Genomic DNA, 27,221 nt, shown 5'->3' on the forward strand with positions numbered 1-27,221 from the left:
TCTCTCCTGTGGGAAGGCAGGAAATCACACGCTTCCTGGAGCATCACCCACAGCCTGAGCCACCCAAGGCCATCTCAGCAGCTGGCATGCAGGCACTGTTCTCCATGCGTCCAGACTCGATACTTTCCAAGACAAGAAACTGGAGCGGCTCCCTACAGGCCCTGCAACCCTGCGCCCCGCATTGCTGCAGTGCTGTTTCCAACATGTTCGTCCATCTGCTGTTGCATCTGCTTCTTAAGGCACTACAGGGTGGACATGCAGCAGCCAGCTTCCTTCCATGTGACACATGACAAACCAGGGGACGGGAGGCTGGCTGGTTGCCCACTTGCCTACTGTCCCACCCTCTCTTAACTCTCTGCTCTCACAACTGGTTGTTGGCCACGCTGGCTCCGTTTTGAATGGACGTACAGCAGCCCACTCACATGCACCTCAAACACAGAGGAAAGGGCGAGACAAGCTTTTGCCCACATCAGCTGAGTGGAGCTGAGTGCAAACCTATGTTGGCATGCATTTTTCTTAACTGTGTGTACTCATAAAAATCACCCAGCAGATGTCTGGGCCTTCTCCCAAAGAAATTAAATTGTCCCAAACACTGGACATCACAGTCACTTACAGGTTTCCAGGACACGCCAACATGCAGCCAGCTTGGGGACCAGTGCGCAGGTCATCAGCCACCTACGTACCGAGCAGGTCCCCTCATTGGTGGTGTCTGCAGGGGCAGCCTTCCCCACTACATAGTGAGGGTTGCTGCTTCTGTTTCAAATCCAGGCAAGAGTAGCCTGACCCTCCCTTGCTGGCTGTGTCCCATCACTGTGGTCTGAGCTGCTCTAGCCCCACGCCCCCTACTGCCATGCAGGCCAGCAGGGCCCTCACTCACAGCCTCGGGCCCTGATTCCTGAGGCACTGTCCCTGCCAGTTCTACCCCAACAGGGTCCTGCCAACCCTCCACACACTCCCATTTGCCTCCTCACTTCCAGCTTTCTGCTAGCTGTTCCCCCTCCTGGATGTTCTTCCCCAAATCTCTGTGTGGCTGTCTCACTCCACATGTCATCCAAGTCTGTGCCACAACCAGGGGAGGGACCTGGCCCTGTTTGCGTAGGGCTGCGACTCCCCACAGATGTGAATGAGAGGAGTAAGAAAGGAAAAAACAAGAAAGCCCGGGGAGCTTGTCTGCTTTTCTGAGGTTAAGTGTGCATGCTGCAAGGGCGGCTGGAGGGTGGGCAGGGGTGTAGAGCATGCCCCTGGCCAGCAGGGGACGGGGAGCCGCACCCGTCACCTCCCTGGAAGGAGGCTGTAGGTGGGAAGCTCTATCCCAAGCTTTCCCTGAGCAAGGAATCCTAGCGCAGTTCCTGCTAAATTCACTGGACTTGTGACCCAGACAGAAATGGGGTCCTAGACGCAGTGGGCAAGGGTAGGAGGAGTTGGAGGGAGGGGGAGGTGGCCTTAATGAACAAGGGAACCTCTGCTTGTCATGAATGTGGCAGTCCAGCCTGTGGGAAATGTGGCCCCCGACTGCTCCAGTCACCTGGCCCTGGCCATCCATCTGTCGGCTCGCCCCTCCCAAGCTCCAGCCTCACCTGGGCTCCGTCTGTCGGCTCACCCCTCCCAAGCTCCAGCCTCACCTGGGCCTGGCCATCCGCCTGTCAGTTCGCCCCTTCCCAAGCTCCAGCCTCACCTGGGCCTGGCCATCCGCCTGTCAGCTCACCCCTTTCCAAGCTCCAGCCGCACCCGGCTCCTCCTCGCTCCTGGCACACCAGCTGTTTGCACACCTGCTCTGCTCAGGCTGGCTCCGGACTGTTGATGCTAACCATCAATCAATCGTGCCATCTGCCTCTCAGAAGGGCTCCTCCTGCTCAGTCCACCAAGACATACATCCCAGCTGGTCCCTGGAATAATGGGTTGTTTCTTTGTTAACTCTGACCAATCTGGATTGATTCTGTTTCTATTTTCCTAGCTGGAATGCAAGCTGTGGGAAGCAGGGCCTCCACCCAGGCTGCCGGTGTTTGGTCAGAAGCTGGCTAGGAATGCACAGGGAGTGAGAGTGTCAAGGCCGTGCTCTGGGCTCTAAGGGACACAGCGGTGCGGCAACAGGGAAAGCAAGGACAGGATTCACTGATGTGACCATGCTCGCTCTGCTTGAAGATGCATGGTGTGGTGTGGTTTCAAATGAAAATCTTCCCTATCATTGACAGCAAGGACACACACACATACATACAGCAGCCAGAGGCCCTGCCCCACAACACCTGCACACATCTGCTCCATGACAAATACGCTCCTCAGCTACCCAAGAAACACCAGCCCGTGCTGTAATTACACAGCCAGGAGGAGGCTGATCCCAGGTGCCACACATGGGGCTGAGCCCTGCCACCACAGGAAGGGCAGTCCCCAGCTCACCTGGAAGGGGGTCACCTGAATCAACAGGAGTAGCTGCCACCCACACAGCCCTGGCGCTGGAGGGAGATGCCCAGATATGCTCACACATCTCCCAGGGAACAGTGGTTTTTCCTGATTTCCCACAAAAGCGATCCCTGTGATCACAAGCACTGGTGGCAAGCTTGTTCGGCCTTGGACATCACTGTCCCCTCCAGCGCTTCCGATGATGTCTGCAGGCTGGCTGGCTGGGTGCCAGGAACAACAACTGGAGGGTAGCGCCCAGCCCACAGCTGGCCTGGCCCCCTCCATGACAGGGTCCATACCTGGTCCGACCCCTCCATGAGGTCAAGCCCTTCGCCCTCAGCTTATGGGGCCTGCACAGTGGTGTAACACTCTGCCTGTGGGCTTGCCACCCATAGGGGCGCCAGTTCATGTCTCGGCTGCTCCACTTCTGATGGCCTGGGAAAGCAGTGGAGGATGGTCTAAGTCCTTGGGTCCTACACACACATGGGAGACCCAGAAAAGCTCCTGGCTCCCAGCTTTGGACCAGCCAAGTTCTGGCCAAGGAGGTCATCCAGGAGTGACACAGAAAATGGAAGATCTCTCCTCCTCCTTTCTGTGTAACCTTTTCACAGAACATGCTCAAATTGCATTTCAGATAAACTACAAACACACTTTGGGCATGAGTAAGGCTGGACAGGGCGTGATCACTGCATGGGCCATACTTTTGCCCTCAAAAAAAAAAAAAAAAAAACCACTTATTTTTCTGAAACCCAAATTTAGCCAGGCATTCTTTTATTTTCTAAATCTGGCAACTCTATCCTCAGGAAAGTTCCCACAATCACCTCCCCGACCTGAGAAGGTCGAGGTGCTATTGGATTTTTGTATTATTGATACTCATAAATATCTCCCCAGAGACATTTTCAGGGTCAAGCAGCACACCTATCTTGTTTTATATCTGTTGTATGGTTCCTAAGCTTGAGGTTTGATGGCATGATTAATCTTTCTTTAACTGCCAAAGTTTTTCTTCTGGGAAAAATTCTTAAGAGGATTACACCTGAGCTGGCACCCTGTACACTGTTTGTTGCACACTTGGTAAAACAGAAATGTTTTTCCAAAAATGCAGTTTTGGCATTTGGCTCCCCTCATGAAACCACCAACCTTTCTTAATGCTCAGTTTTCCACTCAAATTCTAGAAGATAAATGAATGTAAATCACCACATCACCAGCCCGTGAAAGTGCCCGCGGCAACCTTCTCAGAGCGAAAAGGATTTTCCAAATCTCAACTGCTCTTAAAAAAAAAATCTGGTTTCTATTTCAAAAAAACCAAAAGTCTAAAAATAGTTCCACATAACAAAAGGACAAATTCACCCTGTGATCTCTCCAAAGCTCATGTTTCTATAGATTTTTTATCTCTTTTCAACTGTTCCCACCAGTTCTGAGCCTCAAGAGGTGCTGTCCATGGGGCGGACACAAACGATCACACTGTGACGGGGACTGCTCCCATCTCATTTATGTTATGTTACCCATTGTGTCCTGGAAGGTGCAAAGGTAACAGAGTAGGCTGCATTCAAGTATTTCTTTCAAGTTGCACAAATGCTTCTACCAATAGGCAATCCAACCAGCTGAAGTGTTGCTTATGCAGATATAAAGCTAGAGAAACACCCATCATCGAGACACATGGAACGGGGAAGTCTCGGTGTGCCCAGAAGAGCTCACATACATCTGAAAGTTATCTCTGGTCTTGGATAATTAACTTTTTCATAGACAGCATTAGCCCAAGCATTGGAACAGTCAACTTTAAATTGATTTGCCTTAAGAAGAAACCTTACATGCTTAAAGATAAAGTTAGCATCACGAAGGTTTAAGAATTCGACTGGAGTTAACATGATTTTAAATGTTCAGCAGTCTCGAAGCGGGAGGAGGAGGCTGACCTGTGAGTGGATGCTGTCTGCTGCGATCCAGTGGTCTCTGTCCCAGAGGGAGGTGCTGAGGACCCCAGGGGCGGCTCCGTGGTCCCAGATGCTGGCCCCTGCACCAAAAGGAAAACAGCCCATTTGTCATCCGGCTCGGGAAGAGTTTGGCATAAGAGGCTTTTACACAAACGACACAGTGAAAATATTTGAGAGTTGAATAAGCCCAGAGCAACACTGTAATCCCTTAAATCATTGCAAGCGTTAAAAACAGATGAATTCTCTGTCAGTCTAGCTGTTAAAATTGTCTAACTTAAAGAAAACAAGTTTTTTTTTCTTCTTTTTTGCCCTGTTGGCCCAGTAACTCACAATGGATTATTATCATGGTCAAGGTATATAATTCACTCCTGGAAGCAACAAAAATGTACAAGCAGTGACTTTTTAAAGTGACAAATTAATGCTTTACTTAAGATCAGCTCTCTGTAAAAAGTCCCAAGGCTTTAGTGTGTTAAACACTAAATCCACTTGCTTTAGTCCCAGTGAATCTGTTAAACACAACGCCAATTCTCCTCTCTGCACTTACAGAGTCTAATTTTATATGCTTCAGTAAGTGATTCTATAGACAAAATTAATTTGCTAGCTCAGACTGACTAGACTGGTTTATGTAAAAATAAATTTAGTCACTCAATAAACTGTTATACGGTCTTGATTCTGGGGGTCCTGTCAATACAATGAATACCCCCGCCCTCCCGTAAACAATGGGGAGGGGAAGTGTCTCTCTGCAAGTGCCTCACTTTCCTAACGGACCCAGTCGTGTCTCTCGGCTTGTCTCCCATGAGGTCACACGCCCGCTCTTTGGTGCACCGGTAGCGGACGCCTCGTGGGTAGAGGATCGGCAGGTTTCCCTACGTGTTATTCACATTTCTTCAACCAGGACTCGTAATTTTCAGACCTGAGTCATAACGGCACAGGGTTAAGTTACTAAGGATTTCACATTTACCATGCACAAATGGTACTGAAATTTTAATCCCAGACATTTTACAATTCCCCAAATACTTTGAAATCCACACCATTTTATCATTCTGCATGTGGAAACCTGAACTACGTTCAGGTTACGAAAGGCCCAAGGCTAGAGCATAAAGTGTCTGACAGCTGGAGCTGAAATCTCTCAAGCTGCTTACAAGGCAACGGAAGCCCCCAGTGTTTGATGAATGAGGAACATGGAACCAGAAGCTGGGAGTCTGGCCAGCGGCAGAGGCAGGCTGGAACCCTGGGTACGTGGAGAGGGTGGTGGACAGCGAGCCAGGCCAGGTATGGATACGCAGGCTTCGGGTGGAGCGGGGCAATGGGCTAGGTCTTCAGGCAAGAACTTGTGCACAAAGGACAAGAGCTCTGGCTCCTGGTGGCGACCCGCATGGGCACCTGAGGCGGCCTGGTGGCCAGTGGAGCGAATGGGCCATCTGGCCAGAAGCAGCCACAGTGACATGGAAGTCCTGAGTCGTGAGGATCCTCCCGCAGCCTGAGCTCCTACACCTGGGTGTGCCCTTGGGAACACAAGGGACTGGCAGCACCACAGCACGTGACGCAGGCCTGCCCACACGCCTGTGTGGTGACAGCAGCGTGGCTGGGAGCAGTCCTCCTGAGGCACTGGGCAGGGAAGCTCTTTTTTGTTTGGGGTGAGGATACACAGCCTGAGTCCTAAGGTGAGAACTGCTGGGTCCTGCGGCGCTGAGGGAAGCACCCACGAGAACCAACAGTGGCCCGCTCCAAGGGCGCCCTTCTCAAAGCCTTGCAGGGACTGGCTCTCTCGTTCTGGCCCCTTGAGATTCACATGTTGGAATTTATAGAAACAAAGTGTGTTTTGACTCAGTTCAACAGCTTCTGCAGAGCCAGTGTGGAGAGAGCGGTCAAACGAACCTCTGAGCAGGGTGGCTTGTTATTGGAATCGGATTAAGGCGGCAATTATGGAGTGAAAACTGGAGAGGCAGCTGCACTCTCTCCTCTGCCAACGAACCACTCCACGTGCCAGGAGTCACCACGGCCAGTGCTGGCATCTTTGAAAAGTCAGGTGAAGTGGTCAGCAGGTGCAGACAAGCGCTTGAAGATGTCCTCATCACAAGCAACCCAATTGAATCACAAGAGCTTCTGGCAGTTCTCACCTCCTGGGCCACGGGAATGGTCCAGTGGAGCAGTGCACGGCACACTTGGCCGTCCAGAGGCCTGTCCGAGGGGTGGGGGAAGAGCTGTAACACCCTCCCACCTGGCCACAGCCTGGAAAGGCATGGAAGGTTTTCACTCAGCCCAGACACTCGGAGGCAAGGGCTCCATGTTCATCAGGACCCACTGAGATGTCTTTTGCCTCAGGAGGAAGGCAGAGCACACCCCACATCCAGGCTTCCTCGGTGGAACCCTTCCGGTATGTCTCTCCAGCAGGACACTTGGGGGAGGCATCAAGCCCACCCCTCGCTCTGCTCCCTGGGCTGAGACTGTGCAAACCAAAAGGCAGAACGTCTGGAGCCCTCGGGCTGTGGCTCTGGGCTCTCAGGGAGAGGGAAAGACAACAGCTGCTGAGCTTCCTGGAGGGCAAACCCTTCCCACTGCTTCCCTTTTCACCCACATCTTCCAGCATCTTACGCCAAGCGAGGCCCTTGATGGCTCTCCAGCTTTGCTGCAACAGGCATGGTTTCTAAGTATTCCTAGGAGAACGGAGAAGCGCACTGTGCCAGGACTTGTAGAATGTTGTGCAACATTTAAGAACTTGAGTAACTGCACAATTTGCTGAGTACAGTATTTATTATCTGTCAGCCCTTTAATGGGTTGCACAACGTCCCCCAGCAGCATCCGCAGTCAAACCTGTTTCCTATGAGTGTTGCTTATGTATTTATACACTGGTATTTCTCTTAGATGATGCAAATAAAACTTTTATTTGTGTTGCCTGGATAGACAGAAATAAATGATACACAGCTGTGAGATATCAGAACGTGTTTTATGGAGTGATCCTGTTGACAAGCCATAAAAGCAGGTCGTGCATGCCTACGTCCCAGACACAACCTTATACAATGCACAGTTTGCATACATTTTGTTTTGCACAATATGCATTTGGACGTCAACAAAATTCACAGTTACCTAAGCAAGAAATGTGGGGAACCAGTCCTGGGCAGGATATTCCAATCTTTTTTTTTTTTTTTTCTAAACTATTGTGTAACCTGACACACAGCTTGCTGTTGACAAACTGGCCAGTTTGCCTCAGCCTCATATTGCAATAAAGCACGGCAGTGATTTCAGCTTCTCACAGTTCTCTTTGGGGTGGATTCCCCTGTCTATCTTTGGGGTGTGTGTGTGTGTGTTTGTGTGTGTGTGTGTTTCCCTTTGCTTGTCTTGGCATCATTAGACCTGATTCAAGCTAAGGCAAGTTATCCACCCAATTCCTTAGCCACAATGTTGGCATCAATGGCTTTTAAGATCCTTTCAAGGTCGTGGAAAATCCAGCAAAGAAGACATCCCCTCTCCTACCACGTCACTCCAGACCCTGCCCAACACGAGCTCCCAGGGCTCCGCTGCCTGCAGGGCCCCGCCCCATTCTAGCTCTAGCAAATATTACTTTGGGCAGTGCCAGATGAGGACAGCCAGGCCCACATTGCCCTGATGCCCACAACTGAGGGTTCCTGCTCACCAGAGACAAGGACTGACGTGCTGAGACACACACAGGGAGCAGGAACATCTCGGGGCATCAGAACTGCCGCCAGGCCTGACGGACTGCCCTTCACCCTACGCTGCGTCCGAGGTTCCACCCTGACAAACTGGGAGCCACACTTTCCCCTCACCGTGTCAGAGTTGCAGAAGCTCAGACAAGACAATGCAACAAGAACTTTGAAAGAGTTCAGCAGCTGGAGCCAGTCTAGGTTTCCAGAATTCAGGGCTTGCCCGAGTTATGCCACTGCAGTGGAAATCGCAAGCACCTTCGCACAATGAGGAGACACAAGTGGATGTCCGTCAGGAACTCGGCTGAGAGAGGACTTAACCATCATGCAGGAGTTCTGGCTTTGAAGTCACATCAGAGCCAAAGACAGGACAATCAATCTGAGGTGGCAGAAGCAGAACTCAGATAAAGATCTTTTTGATAACCTGACAGGGACAAAATATAAGCTGCAAAGATGCTGGGGGCAAGGGCTTGGAAACATGCTGTTTTTACTAAGCCCGGGATAGGCAGGACCTAAGCAAAGTGCACCGAGCGGTTCTGCTCTTCCTGGCAACATGAGGTGGATGCTCTTACAAAGGACAGAACCATTTCCTTGGCTCAGCTTCACGTAAATAACCAAATAGCAGTCTCTCCTCTTATCTGCACATTCTCTCAGTGGAAGTTGGTGATAAGATTTTAAAACAACATAGTTCAGGAATCCTCAGAAGAACCAGTGGCGAAAGTTAACTTCCCAGTGCGGAGACCTAGCAAGCCCTGCCGCAGCCCCACAAGCACAGTCCATCGGGCAGCCAGGGCAAGGCAGGGGACGCTGCACACCCAGGACAGGGAGTCACGAGGAGGAGGCTGTGCCCTGAGAGCTTCCTGCTTTCACCCAACACCAGGGTCTCGTCCTGACACAACCTGCACCCCCCAGAGGGGGTGCATCCTAGAACTGTCCACACTCTCCGACAGCAGGACTGCCTGAGACTGCAAGAGTCACTAAAAGCCTGTAGACACATGCCAGCCAAGTGTCCCCTAGGCAACCTGCATAGCACAGGGTCCAGAGGAAGCTTGCTAGCAGAGAATGAAAGGAAAACAAATGAGCATAAAGATTCAAAAGATCATGTGAAAACTGTTCCACTACTAACAGCAAAAGCATATAGTGATGAGGGACATTGGCCACAGCAGAGACAGGACACGGGACGCAGCCAGCTGTCTGTAGTCTTGGGGTCAGACTCTGTAGACTCAGCCCACTGCCAATCAGAAACAACTGGAAACAAACATGTCTGTGGAGCGTGAACCTCTGCCATGCCTTTCACCAATTCTTATATAACGTGGAAATCCTTTACCTAGAGCTTAGGCTATGCTTGCAAGTAACATGATTGGCAGAGGATGTGTGGGAACTATTCAAACACCGCACTGCTTCACAGAAGGAGCCTCAGCACCCAAGATCTCTGGGACGGAGCACTACCTGCTGCAATGCCAGATCCCACGGCGGAGTGCCACGTCGAGTCCAGGGTGCCCGCCTGTGATCCAGCCCCCTGCCAATGCACCAGGGAAAAGAGTGGAAGAAGTTCCAATGCTCGGATCCTTGCACCCATATGGGAGCCCAGCCGGAGTTCTGGAAACATAGCTTCAGCAAGGCCCTGACTTCTGTGGCCATTTGGGAACCAGTCGATGGAAGATCTCTCACTCTGTCTTTTTGTCTCTGCCTCTCTCTGCCACTCAGCCTTCTAAATAAACAAAATGGTTTTTTTTTTAAAGGAGAAAGAGATTTCTGGGACTAATTCCCTTAGGAAAGTGAGGAACAACTTCATATGAAAACCATCTGAACCACCTGGAAGCCACATATACTAACTTCTTCGTCTTTCTGTAATTTTTTTTTTGTAAACAGAATGCCGTTTATTTGGGGTAAGCCTGCATCTTTTATAGTCTTCCTAGTTTCTCCCAGTATTATCCCAATGCTCAATCAACTCCTAAACTCCCCTGGGGGCATCTTAACAAAGAGGAAGCAGGGAAGAGTAACTTGCAGTCAAGCTAGGGGCTAAAATGCGTTAGGCCAAGATTGCCCATCCTGTTACCCCTTAGAAACAAGCTAAGCTGTGGAGTTAGCCCTTGGGAGACCGGGGCCTACATGTCTCACTTTTTTTGTTTTTTAATGGACGCCTGTCTTAGGTTGTCCAGCAGTCAGTTGACACCTTACCCGTCATGGGGAGCCCCACCCGGGGCATGTGGGATCCCTGTCTTAGGTTGGTCATCAGCTCTGCCAGATCTTACCCGTCTCTGGCTACCCATCACACCATGCTCAACCTGACTTGAGCGCTAGGGTTTTCCACAGCTAAAGCCATCATATACTAACTTCTTCGTCTTTCTATAAATTTTTAAAAATTCTTAAAGTGTATTAATAATAATTTTCAAAATTCATCCAAATCTTGTGAGAATAATGATAATATTCTGGACTACTCCAGTATCAAAAGGGTCAGTGGGCTGGCGCCATGACTCAACAGGCTAATCCTCCACCTGCAAATGCCAACATTCCCTATGGGCAGGGGTTTGTGTCCTGGTTGCTCCACTAACTTCTGATCAGTCCCTGCTCGGGACCTGATAAAGCAGTAGAGGACAGCCTTGGGACCCTGTGACCACGGGCAAGAGCCAGAAGAAGCTCCTGGCTTCAGGCTGCTTCAGCTCCAGCTATTGTGGCCATTTGGGGAGCAGACCATGTGGGATAGAAGGTCTTTCCCTCTGTCTCTCCTTCTCTCCATAAATCTGCCTTTCCAATAAAAATAAACAAAACCTTTAAAAGCAAAAACAAACAGGGCCGGTGATGGCTGCTCTCTGGCAGCTCCTAGCGCCAGCAGATGGGGGGTGGGGACTTGCTCCCCACCTCTCTTCTAGCACTGCAACTCACTCAGATAAAATCGAAAAAGAGGCGATCTTTGCAGTCAAGCTCAAGAAATAAAGATGTTAATTGACAAGGTTTCCTAGGCTATGTACATGAACACGCTGATTTTTAAGCCACTGAGAAGTCCTTCTGCCTGTCCCAGAACATTCTAGAGAGAACACAGAAACAAGTTGAGACACACTTTGAACATGTTTGTGTGATCGGCTCTAAGGCTCCAGGACAGTAGAGACGTGGAAGAGAGGTGGAGGGCTTGGTTTGGAAAGGGACACGAGGTGATGGTCACATAAGTACGGAGCTAAATGGCATGGAAATAGAAGCTAGATTATGTCAGATTGTAGCCAGCCAGCTGGCAGGCTGACCTCTGACGCAGCCTGGTACGGGGCAACCTGGTATGGGTTTAGCAGGCACAGTACTGGGAGTCACAGGTCCCGCACCTGCCACATCCTGTACCATGCGTGATCTTGGGCAAGTGACCTGCATTTCCTAATACTCAAACCCTGTAACGGGCCAAAAGGACCAGCACCCACGGAGGGCTGGGGAGGGGCTCGAGTGAGCTCAAGGAGGCGGAAGTGGCCGTGGATGCCACGAAGTTCACTTTTTAGTTTTTGCTTTTTTCTGTTTAAATCAGTCTTTGAAAAGAGAGATACTAAAATACTCTTTGCTGGTTTTCTCTGAGGATTAGGACTGTGATTTATGTTTTGCTTCTTTATATCGGTACGTATTTCTGATTTTTCTATAATCAACACATACTACTTTTATGATGGAAAAAAATGAACTTGAAGTCGATCACTTGGACTCATGCTAAAAATCCCCACAGTTTTCCTGGCACCAGAGCTACACAGCCCTGGGCATGCCAGAGGCCAAGTCCATTTGGAATTGAAAGCAATTAAGTAGCATGGGACAACTGCAACTTTGAGAAGATGTTTTATGTAATACAGCTACTTATCATTGCCATGAACGTTTCAAATGCTTCACACCCCTAGCACAAGGTAGCTCTCCCACACACAAACAGCCTGCAGGCCCACAGGGCTGCCTGCCTGCAAGGGCAAAATTGTTGAGTGTTTACACCCTTTTGCTGGTCATGGATGCAGATACAAACCCCACATCATGAACTGTGGTACTCAACCACAGAGTTCAACAGGTTCTTCCCTGAGTTGCCCAAAACAAATAGCAGAGTTAATAGCAAGCCCTTCACAACTGTTTTTTTAATTATTAATATAAAGAGAATAGATTTCACATATTCTAAGATAAATGTCTCCCTTGTAAGGAGAAAGACCTACTATCCTTGGTAACACCTCAAGAGAGGTTGGTTGGGGAACAGGGGTTGTTAGAATTTTTCAAAATTTAGTTTTACAAGCCATGGTTTAAGGGGTGGTTAATGGAATTACTAAAATTTATAGCCCAGGAACAATTCTTGAGCATAAATAACAAAACTGGCATGAATGGAACATAGTTTTCTTATGTTCAGTCTTAAAAATATACCAACTGGTGTTAAACAACGAGAATTAAATCATGGGGCATCCACAGGGTCTGCACCATCGCGGAGCACTCTAATGCACTCATTGCCGCTCCCCCCACCTGGACCTTGCTGGTGCTGGGCTTCCCCACCAGCATATCTCCCAAGCCTCGGCGCCCAGCCATCATCTCTCTCTGCCTTTACTGTCCCCAGAGAACTCATTAATTCTTAGGCCAACGTTACCTGAATCAACATCTTCCCATCTTGCCATTCACCCAAGCTCTGGGTAAACAATAAGGTTTATGGGACATGGGAATCTCAACATCGTGTCACTATGACCACCTCAAATTCAATGCATTTGAAACTCCAAGGATTCAATTTCCATCTTGTAGCCAAAAAGCAAACCATTTTCCATCATGCTTGTCTGCCCTGACACCATTCTCAGTCTTCGAACGCGCAGCATGGTTGGGGGGCATCCCCAACTCAGCTCCAGCAGGGACTCCGGGTTTGGCTGTCTTTGTTTGCTAAAAACTCTCCTCCTGACTCACGGTACACTTCCAGGTGGTCCCATCCTCGGCAGGCCCCATCCTCTGACATTTGACAGGGACAAGACTGAGAGCAGGAACGTGAATGCCCCGAGGCAGCCGGAGGGGGACCAGGATGGGGCGCAGGGGGGAGGTTGCATGAACACAAGGCAGTTCGGATTTTCCTGGGGCGCACCAAGAAGCCACTCAAGGGCTTGCAGTCAGGCACTGAGCAGGGAGATCGCTTGACCGAGGTCTGGGTCACACAAACAGGGAAGCCGGAAAGCCAGCCCACAAGGCTCTGTGCTCCTGGCTACACTGTGCCCTGGCCAAGAAACAGAATACAACTCTAATTCCTTCCTGAAACATGTTAAGTTCTGGAACCTCATTTTTGCAAGGTGTCACCTTGCCTCTCTGAGACCACCCTACCCACTCCTCGGACACCTGCACACAGAGAGCTGGATTCTAGCCTGCAGCCTTTTCTTATCTTCCTCCCAAGAAGACACAAGCCTCCACCCTGCCTATCAAGTCCCTCTCAAGTCTTAGCTCAAATGCCCTCCCTTGGAGTAGCTGTGCTGCTCCCACGCAGCTCAGGTTTCTCTCCAGCCCATCATCCTGCTTTGTTTCTTTCACGGCACTCACAGACATCCACCCTCTTCTCACTCATATACCCCACCTCTGTCTGTCCCCACCGCCATCGTCAAAACTTGTCAGGACCACAAGGTAGGAGCCTTGTCTAACTCAGCACTACCTCCTCATCCACAGTCAAGCATGTGAGCCAAAAGTTTGGGAAAAGTTTTCAGTTGGCAAGAATCATGCCTCGGCAAAGTTTCCCCCAGCCTTGTGTGATCATGGCCACAGGGTGTGGGGAGCCAGGACTAGGTTCCCATCCTGATCATCCTGACAAGTGATTGACTTTTTAGCTCACTCAGTGGCATCTGGCCCCTTGCAGGTGGATGCATGGAACCAAGTCCACAGGAGCCTTATTTAGAAGCCAAAATTGCAATTTGCTTATTTTTAATGAGAAAGACCTGCCAAGTCAAGTCGAGTGCTTAGCTAAAACATTCTGTTCATTATCTGCCCAGCAGGAACTGCTTCTTTGAGAAGCCACATTAAGATCAGAACAGAGAACTGAGGGGCCATAATGGAAATTGTCATCACGGTGGCCCGATCTTGCCTCTTCCAGAACGCACTCCTGCCATGCTAGCCAAGGGAGGCCAGCCCAGCCGAAGCCCCGGGGAACTGAGCACAGGCCAAATCTCTGAACCTGAAATCCTCTCTGGACTTTGCAAGTTCTTGAAGGCTGGCTCTCCAGGGCTCATTAGCTCATTATGTGGTTGTTTCTCTTACCACTGTTTATAACACTTCTTGATCCTTTTGAGAAAAATATACTTTGAGTTCTAATGCATAGACCTGCAATCCGGTGTTTTGACGGAAAAAATATACCCAGGATTCCAAGAAGGGAACAGCTCTGAGGACAATAGCCTTTCTTCCACCAGCAGGGACTCCTGTCGGATGGGAGTGAGGGCCAGAGCATAAGGTAGGGCTTCAAGCCTAGTGAGGGCTCTGTAATGAAAGAACATCTGTCCAGGGCTGGCTCCTTAGCAAGCCTCTACCCATAGTACCAGCATCCCATAGGAGCACGGGTTTATTTCCTGGCTGCTCCACTTCACCTCCAGCTCCCTATTAATGGTCTGGGAAAACAGTAGAGGATAGCCCAAATCTTTGGGACCTTGCACATGGGAGACCTGGAAGATGCCCCTGGCTCCTGTTTTTGGATTGGCCAAGCTCAGCCCACTGTAGCCATTTGAGGATTGAACCAGCAGATGAAAAATTTCTGTCTCTTTCTCTCTCTGCAACTCTACCTTTCAAATAAAAATAAATAAATCTCTCTTTTTAAATTATTTGCCAAAGAAACACCTGTCCAGTTCCCACAAGACAGCGTAAAGGGTAACTAGCTGGATGCTGGTGCTGGTCCGACTCTTACAATCTTGGTTTTCTAGTTGTTGGTTTTGATTGCTGAATCTGAGGAGAGCCAATTACAACATGGAATTAGAGCCCTGACTTCTGAAAAATTGTAATTCTATTCAGTTTGACAACTATTTATTGGGCATGGATATTGACTTAAGAACATCTTTAGTTTTTATAACCAGTGTGCTTAACTGTCTTTGAATTCGTGCTTGGTCCAACACAGGAGATTTTTCAACAATTTCCTCTCAGCATTCTGCTCTAACTCTGCACGCAGGAGAGCAGGTGCAAGCCGACACTGGACAACGGGCGCCTGCTCAGAGCAAGTGCATCCGTGGCCGGCATGTCACTGTCTCAGCTTAAATCCACACTAATGATGCATTAACCGTTGGCAGTGAATTTTGATTCTTTGCAAAATTAGCTCTGACCTGTCAGCCAAGTGTCTTGTGCCTTGCAAGCTGGCTGCGGGCAATGCCAGGAGCTGCTCCCCCGCTCCGCCACATTCCAATGGCATGGGCTGGCACAGCTGGATCACCAGGAGGCCGTATAGTTTTCCTTGGCTTGCCTTCAGGAACACATGCTGGCAGTGCAGAGGGCAGGGTGGCAAGTGGCAGGTTGCCTCCTCTGAATCAGAGACTGGGTTGCCCTTCCTCTGAGATGACTAAGCAGTGGCAAGTTGATCACCTAGCAGCCAATCACGAAGAGAAAGCCCCACAGCACACACGCAACCACACGCTGTGTTGATGTGTATTCATCGACCACTCAAGCTACATTTTTCTTAGCTTGGGAACAAAGAGGGGTCTTCAAATGCTGATGGAAGATCCAGATTAGGAAAAATGCATGCATTTCCCACTCCCTTTTTTTGCACCAGATGAACTGTCCTCTTGGTTCCACTTTCCCACACTCCACAGCATCCTGCTTTGTTCTCACGCCTCTCGCCATTCCTCACAGCTCTGCTTTCTTTTCAATTTATTTATATGAAGCTTTATCAGCTAAGGGCATGAAACAGAATTATTTCTGAAACAAACGAAAAATCCTGCTGAGCTAATGTGAATCTTCATTTGAGAGAGGAGGCTGGGAATCCTTCACCCGGAATTCCTTTCCTGGCTGCTGTTGGGTAGCAGGTGCTGTTGAGAAGCTAAGCAGGGACCAGCATCCCAAGTTTTCATGTGCATCAAGCACAGCTGGGAGCTCTGCGCTTCTCAAAGATGCGATCTTGTCAATGAACACAACGGAGTCCGCAGTGCTTTGCCATGCAGTACTGCAAAAATGAAGGGTGACGAGCCCAGCAGCCAGAAGAATGTCCTAGAGGGTTGGATTGTTGTGTGTGATGATGGCATCCTACAACAGGACGCTGGCTGGAATTTCAGCTGCTCTGCTTCCAAACCAGCTCCCTTCTGCTGTGCCTTGGAAAGCAGTGGAAGCTAGTACAAGTACCTGGGACGCCTGCTACACTACACAGGAGATGTGGCAGGAGTTCCTTGCAGATCTCTCTCTCTCTCTCTTTTTCAGAGAAATAAATGAATTTTTTTTTTACAGTAATGGACAAAGAAAGCCTTTATCCTAACTCCTAGGACATGGGAGGACTCAGTACCAACTACAGAGAGAAGAAAGCCAAGAGGTCTTTTCTGAGCACCCTGTGCCTGCAGCATCCTTGCTGCCAGGGAGAAGATCCCTGGCTCCTGGCCTCCTGAAGCTGAACTAGCGAAGGGGCGGGACAAGTAAGCACCTCTCAGAGCACCGGAAGGTGGAGCTGAAAATCAGATTAGAATTGGTATGGAAGGTCTTCATGGAAGAGCAGCCAACTAGAGCAGGGTGGGAAGAGGTAGGACTTGGGCATTCATATGCGTGTCCATGGCGGAAGGTTAGGAAGCCTTCTTACATGGACAGAGTGAGAGGAGAACTTGGGGCACTTCTTAGTGTTAGCCCCTTGCACCCTGGCTCTGCCCACACAATGAAGAAGCAGAAGGCGAGCAGAGGAAATCCAGGGAAGAATCGGAATGGGGAGAAAATCAAAGAGCTGAGGTGATACAGAAACCCAGCGGGGAGCAAGCGTTTGGTGTACAGGTAAGACACCCACACCCTGACCACAGTGTCTGCATTTAAGTGCTGGCACCAGATTTTGATTCCAGTTTCCTGATAAGTCTGCCCTGCAAGGCAGCAGGAGAGGCTCACACAGTCGGGCAGCTGCCACCCCATGGAAGATCTGGCCAGCTCTGGCTGTGGCAGACATTGAAGGAGTGAACCAGCAAGTGAGTCCCTTCTCTCGCCTCTCTTCCCCTCCGTGTGTGGATCTCTGTCTCTCTCTCTGCCTGTCAGTGAAATAAAGCAGGAGCTGGACACCGCGATCCAGGTCTGTGTTCTTGCCATGCCTGGACCACATGGCCCTCCACACTGCACCACTTCATCACTGAGGAATTCTCCAGCATTCAACACAGTCAGCAAGGATCCACATGGGTTGCCAGATAGAGCAAACAAATATATAACACTTCCAGTTAAGCCTGAATTCCAGATAAACAACAAAAAATATTTTAGTCCAAGTATGCGCCCATGCAATAGTGGGGTATATACTCACCCTTACACTGAAAAGACATCCATTTGTTGATCTGAAATCAAGATTTTTTACTTCAGTTGGAAACTCTAGGTCTAGACTGCCTTGAATTGTTCACAGGCCACAAAGCCAAAAAATGTCAATAAATTCTTAGGAAAATGTTCTAGTTGCAAAATTTGAAGCTGACATGAGAATGCCTTAAACTTAATTATGTTAGATCAAGTCAGAATGTACAACAATGTTTTCTATGGCACAGAATTTGAGACCAAATAACTTACTGATACATGTTTAGGGGAAGCAAAGGATTTTCTACTCACTGGGGAACACCCCTCTTAACAATAGGATCCTCTTAATCCCCCAGCTTCTCCAACCCAACTGCTGGGAGACAACGTCCATGAACAATGCAGCGTTTCATCCAGCGGCTCGCATGACTCCGTCTGTCACCACAGCACATGTCTGGCACGAATTGAAAGCCAAAGGCAGCCTCACAAATATTTCAAAACTGAATTTATATCTTTCTAACACATGGTTTATATATGGATGTAATACCTAGAGAGCTTTGCAGTTCTCAAATAATATCCTGGCTAAACTACAAATGATGGCTGCAGCAGACCACACGACTAAAATTATTCTCCTTAAAAATATACTCAAGAGAGCTAAGTTAGTGGGGGAGGGGTGGGGCTGCGATACTGGTGACACGTGCTTTCACTGGCAATTGCCATCAAGCAAGGGGCAGGAATCCAAAGGCACAGGCTACAAGCTAAAGATGTGTCTAACTTCTTACCTGCAGTCGAGATGTCCCTCTAAAATGCCAACTGAGAATGAAATTCTATGAAGGCCTTGACAAGTCCCTTCTATCCTCACCCATTCTGAGCATCTCTTCCATCTGGGAAGCCCAGCGTCCTATCGTAACAGCGCAGCCACTACCTGCCTCGTCTCCACTAGCCCCACGGAGGAAAAGTCCCCATCACGGACCTCTTTAGTCACGCTGGCACACTCCAAGTGGCTTTCTGTGACAAACGCCTAGGTGAAAACAAAATAGTGTTGGAAGGAACTATTCTATCTCCAAAGCCAAACAGCCACAGCTCTGTATGCTCTGTTTTCCACGCACAGCCCCACCCAACATCAGCCTCTCAGTGAGCAGCCAACGTGGGTTGCTGGTCGCTAGCTGGCCAGGGGAGCTCATATATACATTATCTCAATCAGCACCCTGTTCCCGGAAGTCTCTAGCTGGCTCCATGGGTTGACTATTTCCTCTGACTCCAACATCCCTTCTTCCCGGCCTCTGGACTCAGGCCACAGGACTGGCCCTTGCAGTAGATCACCTCAGGTCTCAGGACAGCCTCCCCGGCCTCTGCCTGATACAAAGGGCCTTTGCAAAGGCAGTCAGAACTGGCTGCCTGTCAGTGGCTCCTCGGGGTGGGTGGGGTAAGATGAGGTCAAGGCAGGACAAACCACTCCTTTGGCAGTTCTTGCCACGCTTCTCATTAGGACAGTCCCCTGGGTACTGCAAGGCAAAAGTTTCCCCCACCTCTGGCCACCTGCCTCTTTCCATGGAGGAGGCCTCCAGACCAGGGACACGAGCAGACACTATTATGTGGCTGAAACTTCATAGCATCATGTTGCTTTCCGTTGATTTACTTTGTAGTGTTTATATCATGTGGTTCCAACCTTCTATTTGTAATATGGATGCACAACTTCCTTCTTAAATCAAGATGTGGAAACTGACAAGAAAATTGAAATTATTGAAGATAGTGGAGTAACTAAGAGCCCAGGTGACGCACACCCAGACAGGTAGCACCCACGGAGTGCCACGTGGGGAAACGGGATTTCTCAGACTGACACTGCATACAACCAGCTGTGGTTGCTCTGACTACAACCACAGATGGGCTACACAGACCAGCAGGATCCCAGGACCACGCAGTGATATCGTCTTGGTTCGGGCCGGCGTACGTGTAAAACAAGACCCAGAAGTGGCCTCCCTGTGGGCAGTGGTCTCCAGGACCACAGCCTTTAAGCCAGCAGCCTCTGAATGTCACCGAGAACAGACACACACAGTTTGCTCTTGCTGAGGCTACTGCCCCATTGGGCATTTCCAGGACAGCCTTCTCGCCTCCACCAGGTGACAGATGCACATCTCCTACACATCAAATGCAGCGAGGAGGTTCAAAAGTCACCACCACTTATGCCTCCACCTCGATGGCCAGAACAGCTGGGGGCAGTAGTGCATGTAACAGTCCCAGCTTCTCCCCAGGCTGAGGCAGGCACCTCTCCTGAGCCCAGGAGTTCAGGGTTGTGGTATCCCGTATATCATGTGTCCATACTGAGCTTGGCATCCATACGGTGGCCTCCCATAAGTGGGGTACTACCAGGTTGTACCAGCTCAGAAACAAAGTGTCAAGTGGGCAGGCCACCCTATGAGTGCCAGGCATGGGCTGCGACTCTGACACCAGCAATCTCCCAGTCTTATAAGGCCGTTTGTCACCTGGGGACTACAGTGAGCTCCTGCTTGGTGACACTGGGGTCAGGAGACACACTTCACATGCTTTGCTCTGAAAGATTCCAGAGCCACAAAGACAGTAAGTGCTCCACCAGGATGGCAGTGCATCTAGGGACGGTGGCCCTGGTGATGTGAAGGCACGGGGTGGCAGAGAGGACAACGTCAGTGACAGGACAACAGGGTCGCAGGGAGGCCTGCAGGGGCAGCCAAGGAGGAGCTCAGCCACAGGACCTGGCACATGGCCTGTTCACATGAGTCTGTCACTTTTCCCATTTTATTTTCAGAGTGTCTCCACCTGTTTATGGAAGAGCAGGTTGTATGAGGGGCTCTGGAAGCAAAAGAAAGCTGAGATGTATGGCTCCTCCAATGCCAACCATTGTTGGTAAATAGGCAGCGCTAATGAGGGCCAACTCCAACCTGCTCCTGCTGGTACATTCAGCAAGATTTCATGAGATGAAAAGAAAAAAGGACTCAAAAGAGAAATGGAAACTGCTCATGGCCCAGCCAGCTGTGGGCTTCCCACTCTCCTTGTCTGAGAAGAACTCTCACCCAGGGACAATGCCCCACTCCAAAGTTTCAAGACCAGGTCCTCGTGCTTATAGCAAATTCCATAATCCTGAATGCTGCACCAAAGGGGTTCACTGACTTACATCTGAGATGGCACATTTAAAATATGCTTATGTTGACGGCAGAAGATTTTTGCTAAGGAAAAGATACCTACACTCACCTATGCTTCTACAGGATCCTGCTACTGCCCTGGGATGGTGTCTACTGTTTAAAACATCTTCTTTATCCAGAAAAGATGTATGGCTCTACTTGGGTTCTTGAAGTGCCAGAAAGGTAGCACTGGAGTTCCTGGAGTTCATACTAAGAAACTAGATTATGACATACAACAGTGCTAGCTCATTTAGTGCACTGGGCTCCTACCCTCAGCAAAACCCAGCTTCCAAGTAACTAACAACCCCATGGACTGGAAGCAGGGGCAAAGGAAGTGTGGCAAGTGACTTCCCACAGCACTGGTATGTCGTGGGTGCTCAGTGAACCCTTGTGAGGGGACGTGGGAAGACTGGTACCCATGGTGAGGGTGCGGAGAGGAGCTCCCCAGCTTCTGCTAGTTCTAAATCCCCAATAGATGCTACCACCCTTATAGATACAAAGGACATTTAAGTTACAGCTTGATTTGTATTTGTTTTTTAAAAGAGCATTTTACAGAAACAATACATCTTTTTAGTGATGAAAACAAACTGGTTGACTATTCAAAAATGCTGGCTAAGATAAGGTTAGGTAGCAGGGCCAGGGCAGGACAGGGCGATTCCAACGCCTAACCGGGGACTTGTATGTCATAAAGGCTCGCAGAGGGAAGTCACAGGGGTGCTAAGCGGTTAGGGAGCGAAAATATCCCGACTGCCTCACGTTTTATACACGTATCAAACCGCCACACTGTACCTCACAGGCACACTATGACACGTCATTTTTTTAAAAATGTAGAAATATATCGATGCTGGAGATGGACGCCGATCTCTGCCTCCTCACCCTTCCACGGACGCCATGGCTTTGGCCACTGTTTTCCTTCTTTTGAAAAGTGAATACTCAAAAATATAGTCAACCGATAAAATTCTAAATCTGTATCTGCTGCATTTTGGAGGGATGGCATAATGCAGAAACTGACACTTTTCGCATTTTATATGACACAGCTCTGTCTGGTAAGACCTCTCATACCAATTTTCAGACAGCAATTCTCCACAGGAAATGGAAAATTCTTTCAAGGTAGAAATGTTTCAAAGTCCACTGAAGAATCTACATACGGGGCAGGCACCGTGGCTCAGCAGCTCAGAGCACCACTTAGGATGCCCACAGTTCAGGGCAGACGACGGCCCGAGCCCTGCCTGGGTCCTGCCTGCTGGACTTGTGATCCAGTTTCTCACCAACACTTCCCGTGACAGCAGCAGATAGCTCAAACGCATGGCCCTCTCCACCCACACTGCCGGGCCAGAGTACTGGGCAGCTGCGGACATGCGAGAGAGTGACCCAGCCAGGTATGACCTCTCCCCTCCACCTCTCCCTCCCTCCCCCTCCCACCTGTCCCTCTCTCTCTGTTGTTCTTTCAAGTAGGAGAAAATAAACATTTAAAGAAGAGTTCACACATCAAAAAGCATTAAACAGACCTAAACATTTACTAACAGAAAAAACATATACTTAAATGATTTTTATTATGAAGAAACAGGAGCACAGATGAATCAAGCATTTGATTACAAAAAGAACATTCAAAACCACAGCTATTAAGAGGATTGAGTTAAGAAATAAAAGTTAAAAATTACAAAATGAGAGGTCATAAGCAAAAGTGGATTTGGTTAGTAATCCCAAGTCTTAATTCTTCTGATAAGCCAAATACGTATTTAAATCTCTGACCTATTTAAACAAGAAGAAAAATACATTATAAACAAAAAGCCAACAACTGCAGAGCTGACATTGTGGTATAACAAACTAATCCTCACCCTGAGGTACTAGAGTCTCCTGCCGGTGCCTGTTCTTGTCCAGGCTGCTTCATCTGCTTCCGGCTGGGGAAGGCAGCAGAGGACGGCCCAGGTCCTTGGGCCTCCGCACCCGCGTGGGGGACCTGGGAGGAGCTCCTGGCCTCCAGCTTTGGGGCAGCCCAGCTCTGGCCACTGCAGCCATTTGAGGAGAGAACCAGCAGTTGAAAGATGCTCTGTGCCTCTCCCGCTTACTGTAGCTCCAATTTGCCAAACAAAATAAACAAATCTTTATAAAGTCGACAACTGAGGCAAGAAAAGAGGAAATGCAGATTCTGATCTCACACACAGAAAGTTCAGCCCGGAACTACCCGATCCAGAACAGCTTCATCAGAGCCTGGAGCTGAGGAAAGGCCTGGCGTGGCTGTACAGAGGACACCGACAAGCCAAGCTTACGCAAAGAAGGAGGGACTGGCTTCCCTGACCACCCACTCCTTCTTCCCCACGTCATCAGCAGACTCGCCAGGACCCACAGTTTGTGCAGTTGGAAGGCAGAGTGTGAGTGGACACTCACGTTCCGTATATTCCAAGACCATTCCCAGGAATCTCTTCGTGAACAGGGAATGCCTGGGTTAACAGCACAGACAGACCACCCGGGAGCAGAGGGAACCAAAGCAAGGAGGGGTGAAAAGGAGCCATGTTGAATTGTTAACTCCTAGAAATGGCAGGAAGCTCCATCTGGCGCGAATTCTAGAGCAATCACCCATGCAGGGAGAAAGGCGCTGGCCACCATGTAGTTTAGCAAAGACTAGGGTCTAGTTCCACCACTTCCTGAAATAATGCTTAGGGCAACCCCAGGACTTCTTCTAGGAGAACTTCAACCACACCTATCACATTTTTAGCCAAGTGTCACAGCCATTCCAAGCAGCCACGCTACCAAAAGCTCACAGACTCTCCTGCAACCCTGTGTAACTACAGAACTTAAAGAGATACCACCTGGCCAAAGATGATACCAGTACTGCAGCCAATCACAGGCAAGTCTTAGGTGAGAGCAGGGCCAAGCCACTTGCCTCGCCCAAACTGAGAGCCAAGGCAGTGGCCTGTCACCTAAACAACATCCACTGTGTAAGATCATGTCAAGCTGGCAGACCCAGCGTCAGCGCTACACTGACTAGCGCTGGTCTAGACTTACCAAGGGCACCCAGCAAAGCCAAAAGAGGTGGCTCTCTCCTCAAAACTGCAAATACTTATGCAAGGATACAGGATTACAAAGATTCAGGAATGATCCCTGAAAAGGAACATCAACAAAGCTCCAACCAGAGACCCTAAAGAAACGCAAGATCTGTGAAAAGAGGAAGAACAATAATCCTCTCAAAGCAGTTCACTGCATGAAAAAATGTACAAAGAAAGCACATGGAATTTAATAATGGAAAATATATAAATAAAAAGTTTAATGAAAAAATAGAAACAGTTAAACATAAATTCCAGAGGAAAAAAAATACAATGTCTAAAAATGAAATGAAAATGCAATAGCAAGCTTCAACAGCTGATCAAGCAAGGAGGTGAGATTGCTCAAGGGGCAATGATCCAAGCAGAAAAGCAAGAATGAAAAGAATGTGAAAGAACGAAGACAAGTCGATTGGAATTATATGACACCATCAAGACCTAACTTCCACAAAACTCATAGTTATGGAATCAAACAAGTATCCATCATGGGATGAATAATATAAACTGTGGAGGATGAGTGTGGAACTATTACCCCAGTTAAACGGAGGACAGCCTGGGTGGGACTGGAGAACATTACGCTGTCTGAAATGAGGCAGGCACAGAAAGACAAATACTGAATTTTTGCACATTTGCAAACTCTAAATCAACGAACTCAGAGAATAATGAGAGCCTTCAGTGGTAGAGCAAGTGGCCACAGTGTACAAACCTCAGATAGGATGAATTCAACGTACTGTACACTTCTAAATCACCGAGTGCTAACGCCTCGCCACAGAAAAGAGTACTAGACACCTGAAGTGAGGGAATGCTCGCTTTCTTGGCTTAATTACTTTGTTTTCATGTTCCTCTCTAAGCATAACATTTTATAGTTCATAAACATATACATATATAATGTGTCAATTTAAAAATGGATATTATTACAACTACAAAAATTAAATAGTACTGATTAAACTTTTGCAATAATGAATCTGAAAACATAAAACAAGAAGACATTCAGGAAAGGATAAGTTATGAAAATTGGACCAGTGGGAAACAGTCAAAACAATGAGTACGTTTAAGATGGAAAAGTCTGGGCCCCAAATGGTAGCTTCGTGACTAAAATCCTCACCTTGCATGCACAGGGATCCCAGTTCATGTCCTGACTGCTCTACTGCCCCTCCAGCTCCCTGGTGAAGCCTGGAAAGCAGTCCAGGATGGGCCAAAGCCTTGGGACCTTGCACCCGTGTGGGAGACCCTGAAGAAGCTTCTGGCTCCTGGCTTCAGATCAGCTCAGCTTTGGCCATCGCAGCCACTTGAACAGTGAATCAACAGATGGAAGCTGTACAAATAAGAAACACTAAGACTATTAAATGCAAGACAGGGACAGAAGGAAAAGAAACAAAAACCTATCGGGCAACCAGCAAGATAATGAATTTAATTCCTCAATGAATAATTAAATTAAATGTAATTGGACTAAATGTTTTTAATTAAAGGCAGAGACCCTCAACATGGATTAAAATGCAAAACCAACTACAGAATGTTTATGAGAAACGTATTTGAAGCATACATTCAGATACATTTTTAAAAACAGAAATAGATTCTCCATGCACATGCCAAACATAGAAAAGCTACAAAAGGAGTGTGACAACAGTAATGATATCAAAGACTTCAAGACTTCCTTCCAGAGTCAAAGAGAATGTTTCCTAGCAATAAGCAAGTCGTGTCACAAGAGAACAGGCCCATCCCAGACGCATCCCAACTGTATCGGAGTTTCAAAACAAGACAGCACTTGGAAAGGTCCGAAGGAAGCGTGCATCATGAAGACAATGGGTAGGGTTCCAGATGCCTTCTAGCGAAACAATCTTCCTAATCTGACGTTTCCATACACTTTTTAAAGTACTCTCAGACATTAAAAACAACTAAGACAACTGAAAGGAGAAACTGGGGATCTTACTCTGCTGTAACTGATAGAGCAGAAAACACCAGGAAGTTTACACAAGACATGGTACCTCAGTCAACTAAGCACGCTGTGTGTAGTGGATATATGTGTGTATATGTGTAGATGCTGTACATGCCCGACAACTGCACACACTCCTTTCATGTGCCTGTTCACCAGTATGGACTAGAAGCTAGAGTGTAATGAAACAAGTCTCAACAAACATAAACTTCAAAGAATATATTTTTTAAGAAGTTGAAATTAGAAACTAATAATAAAATGCAATCTTAAAAATTCTCATATATGTTGAAGTTAAGAACTGTACTGCTAAATAAACATGAATCAAAGGAAATTACCAGAGAATTTATTTTTAGCTGAAAGGCAGAGAGAGAGAGAGATCCATCTTCCATTTGCTGGGTCACTTCCCAAATGTTGGAAACAGCTAGGGCTGGCCCAGGCTGAAGCCAGAGCCCAGAACTCGATGCAAGCCCGCATGTGGGTGGGTGGCAGGGTCCCAAGCATTCCAGCCGTTACTGTCGCCTCCCAGGAAGCTGGGAGGAGGAGCTGGCTGAGATGTACGCCCTGGCACTCTGATGGGATGTGGGTATCAAATACATTAAACACCCACCCCAGAAGAGAAATGTATTCATGTTTTGAATGAATGCTAGTAAAAAGGCACCCTATAAAATTTTGTGATACTCAGCTATGGGACTATTTTATGGAACATTAATAGTTCCAAGAAAATGAAACCCTTTTTTGCTCATAGTCTAAGGATCCAAAGAAGCAATAATGAAGAGCAGAAATCAATGGGGAAAAAAGGAACATCTCTGAAACAGTGCTGGCTACTGGTAAACACTGACAAGACCATCAACTTCATAGGAAGATCAAAGATAAAGTGAGGGAAAAACATGATGTATCAACTTTAGGAATTAAAGAGGAGGACATCATTACAGAGTATGGCACTGCATGGTAAAAAAATTCCAGATCAAAGATGGACTCCCAATGAAACTGTTTAAAAAATTTTTGACAACAGAATGCTGGACTCTGCCATTGTCCATGCCCGCAATATCAGGATACACTTCAATAGCAGAAAGATGGGCTTATGACTATTTATGAAGAAAAGAACTGTACTATTATAATAATAAAAGGAAAATCAGAGGGGGGGAGAAGGGGATTTGTGGAGGGAGTAACGGAAATCCCAGAGTCTATGGAACTGCATCATTAAATAACAACATCAAAAAAAAAAAAAAAAAAAGGAAAGAAAGAAAGAAAATACAAAAACCCGCTATGTCAATAAATGTAACTCACATGACATGAGCATATTTTTTAAAGACATGAATTAGCATGATTGACATGAGAAATATCTGTATATCTTTTAAAGTAATTAACTTAATCATTACTTCCATAACACACACACACACACACACACACACACACACACACATCCTTCTTCAGGCTACAGGCACGAATTCTATCAGACATTTAATCAGGTAGTCAAGGAAAACATACCAATCTCACACTACAGGAGAGAAAATCTTAACTCTTATTCAGCCAATATGATCCTGATACCAAAACCAGGCAAGAAAGAAACAGAAAGACGGGTTAGGTGTTTTGTGCAGAGGCTCAGTGCCACTCCAGACACCTGCATCTCTCGTTGGAGCACCTGGGTTCCAGCTCTTCTGAATCCCGCTTCTTGTTCATGTGCACCCTGGAAGGCAGCCAATGAGGCTCAAGTCCCGAGAGAC

General features: G+C 48.1%; 1 protein-coding gene across 1 annotated transcript in view; it reads right to left on the minus strand.

The window, feature by feature from the left end:
• The window catches only part of ADAM12 (ADAM metallopeptidase domain 12), a 281,918-nt gene that overhangs the window by 236,823 nt on the left and 17,874 nt on the right, over window positions 1-27,221 (minus strand). Inside the window, exon 2 of the mRNA XM_058671586.1 lies at window positions 4,308-4,405. Within this exon, the coding sequence (XP_058527569.1) occupies window positions 4,308-4,405 (98 nt within the window). The remainder of the gene's footprint in view (window positions 1-4,307; window positions 4,406-27,221) is intronic.

Source organism: Ochotona princeps, chromosome 13 (genome assembly GCF_030435755.1).
Source record: "Ochotona princeps isolate mOchPri1 chromosome 13, mOchPri1.hap1, whole genome shotgun sequence".
Lineage (NCBI taxonomy): Eukaryota > Metazoa > Chordata > Mammalia > Lagomorpha > Ochotonidae > Ochotona > Ochotona princeps.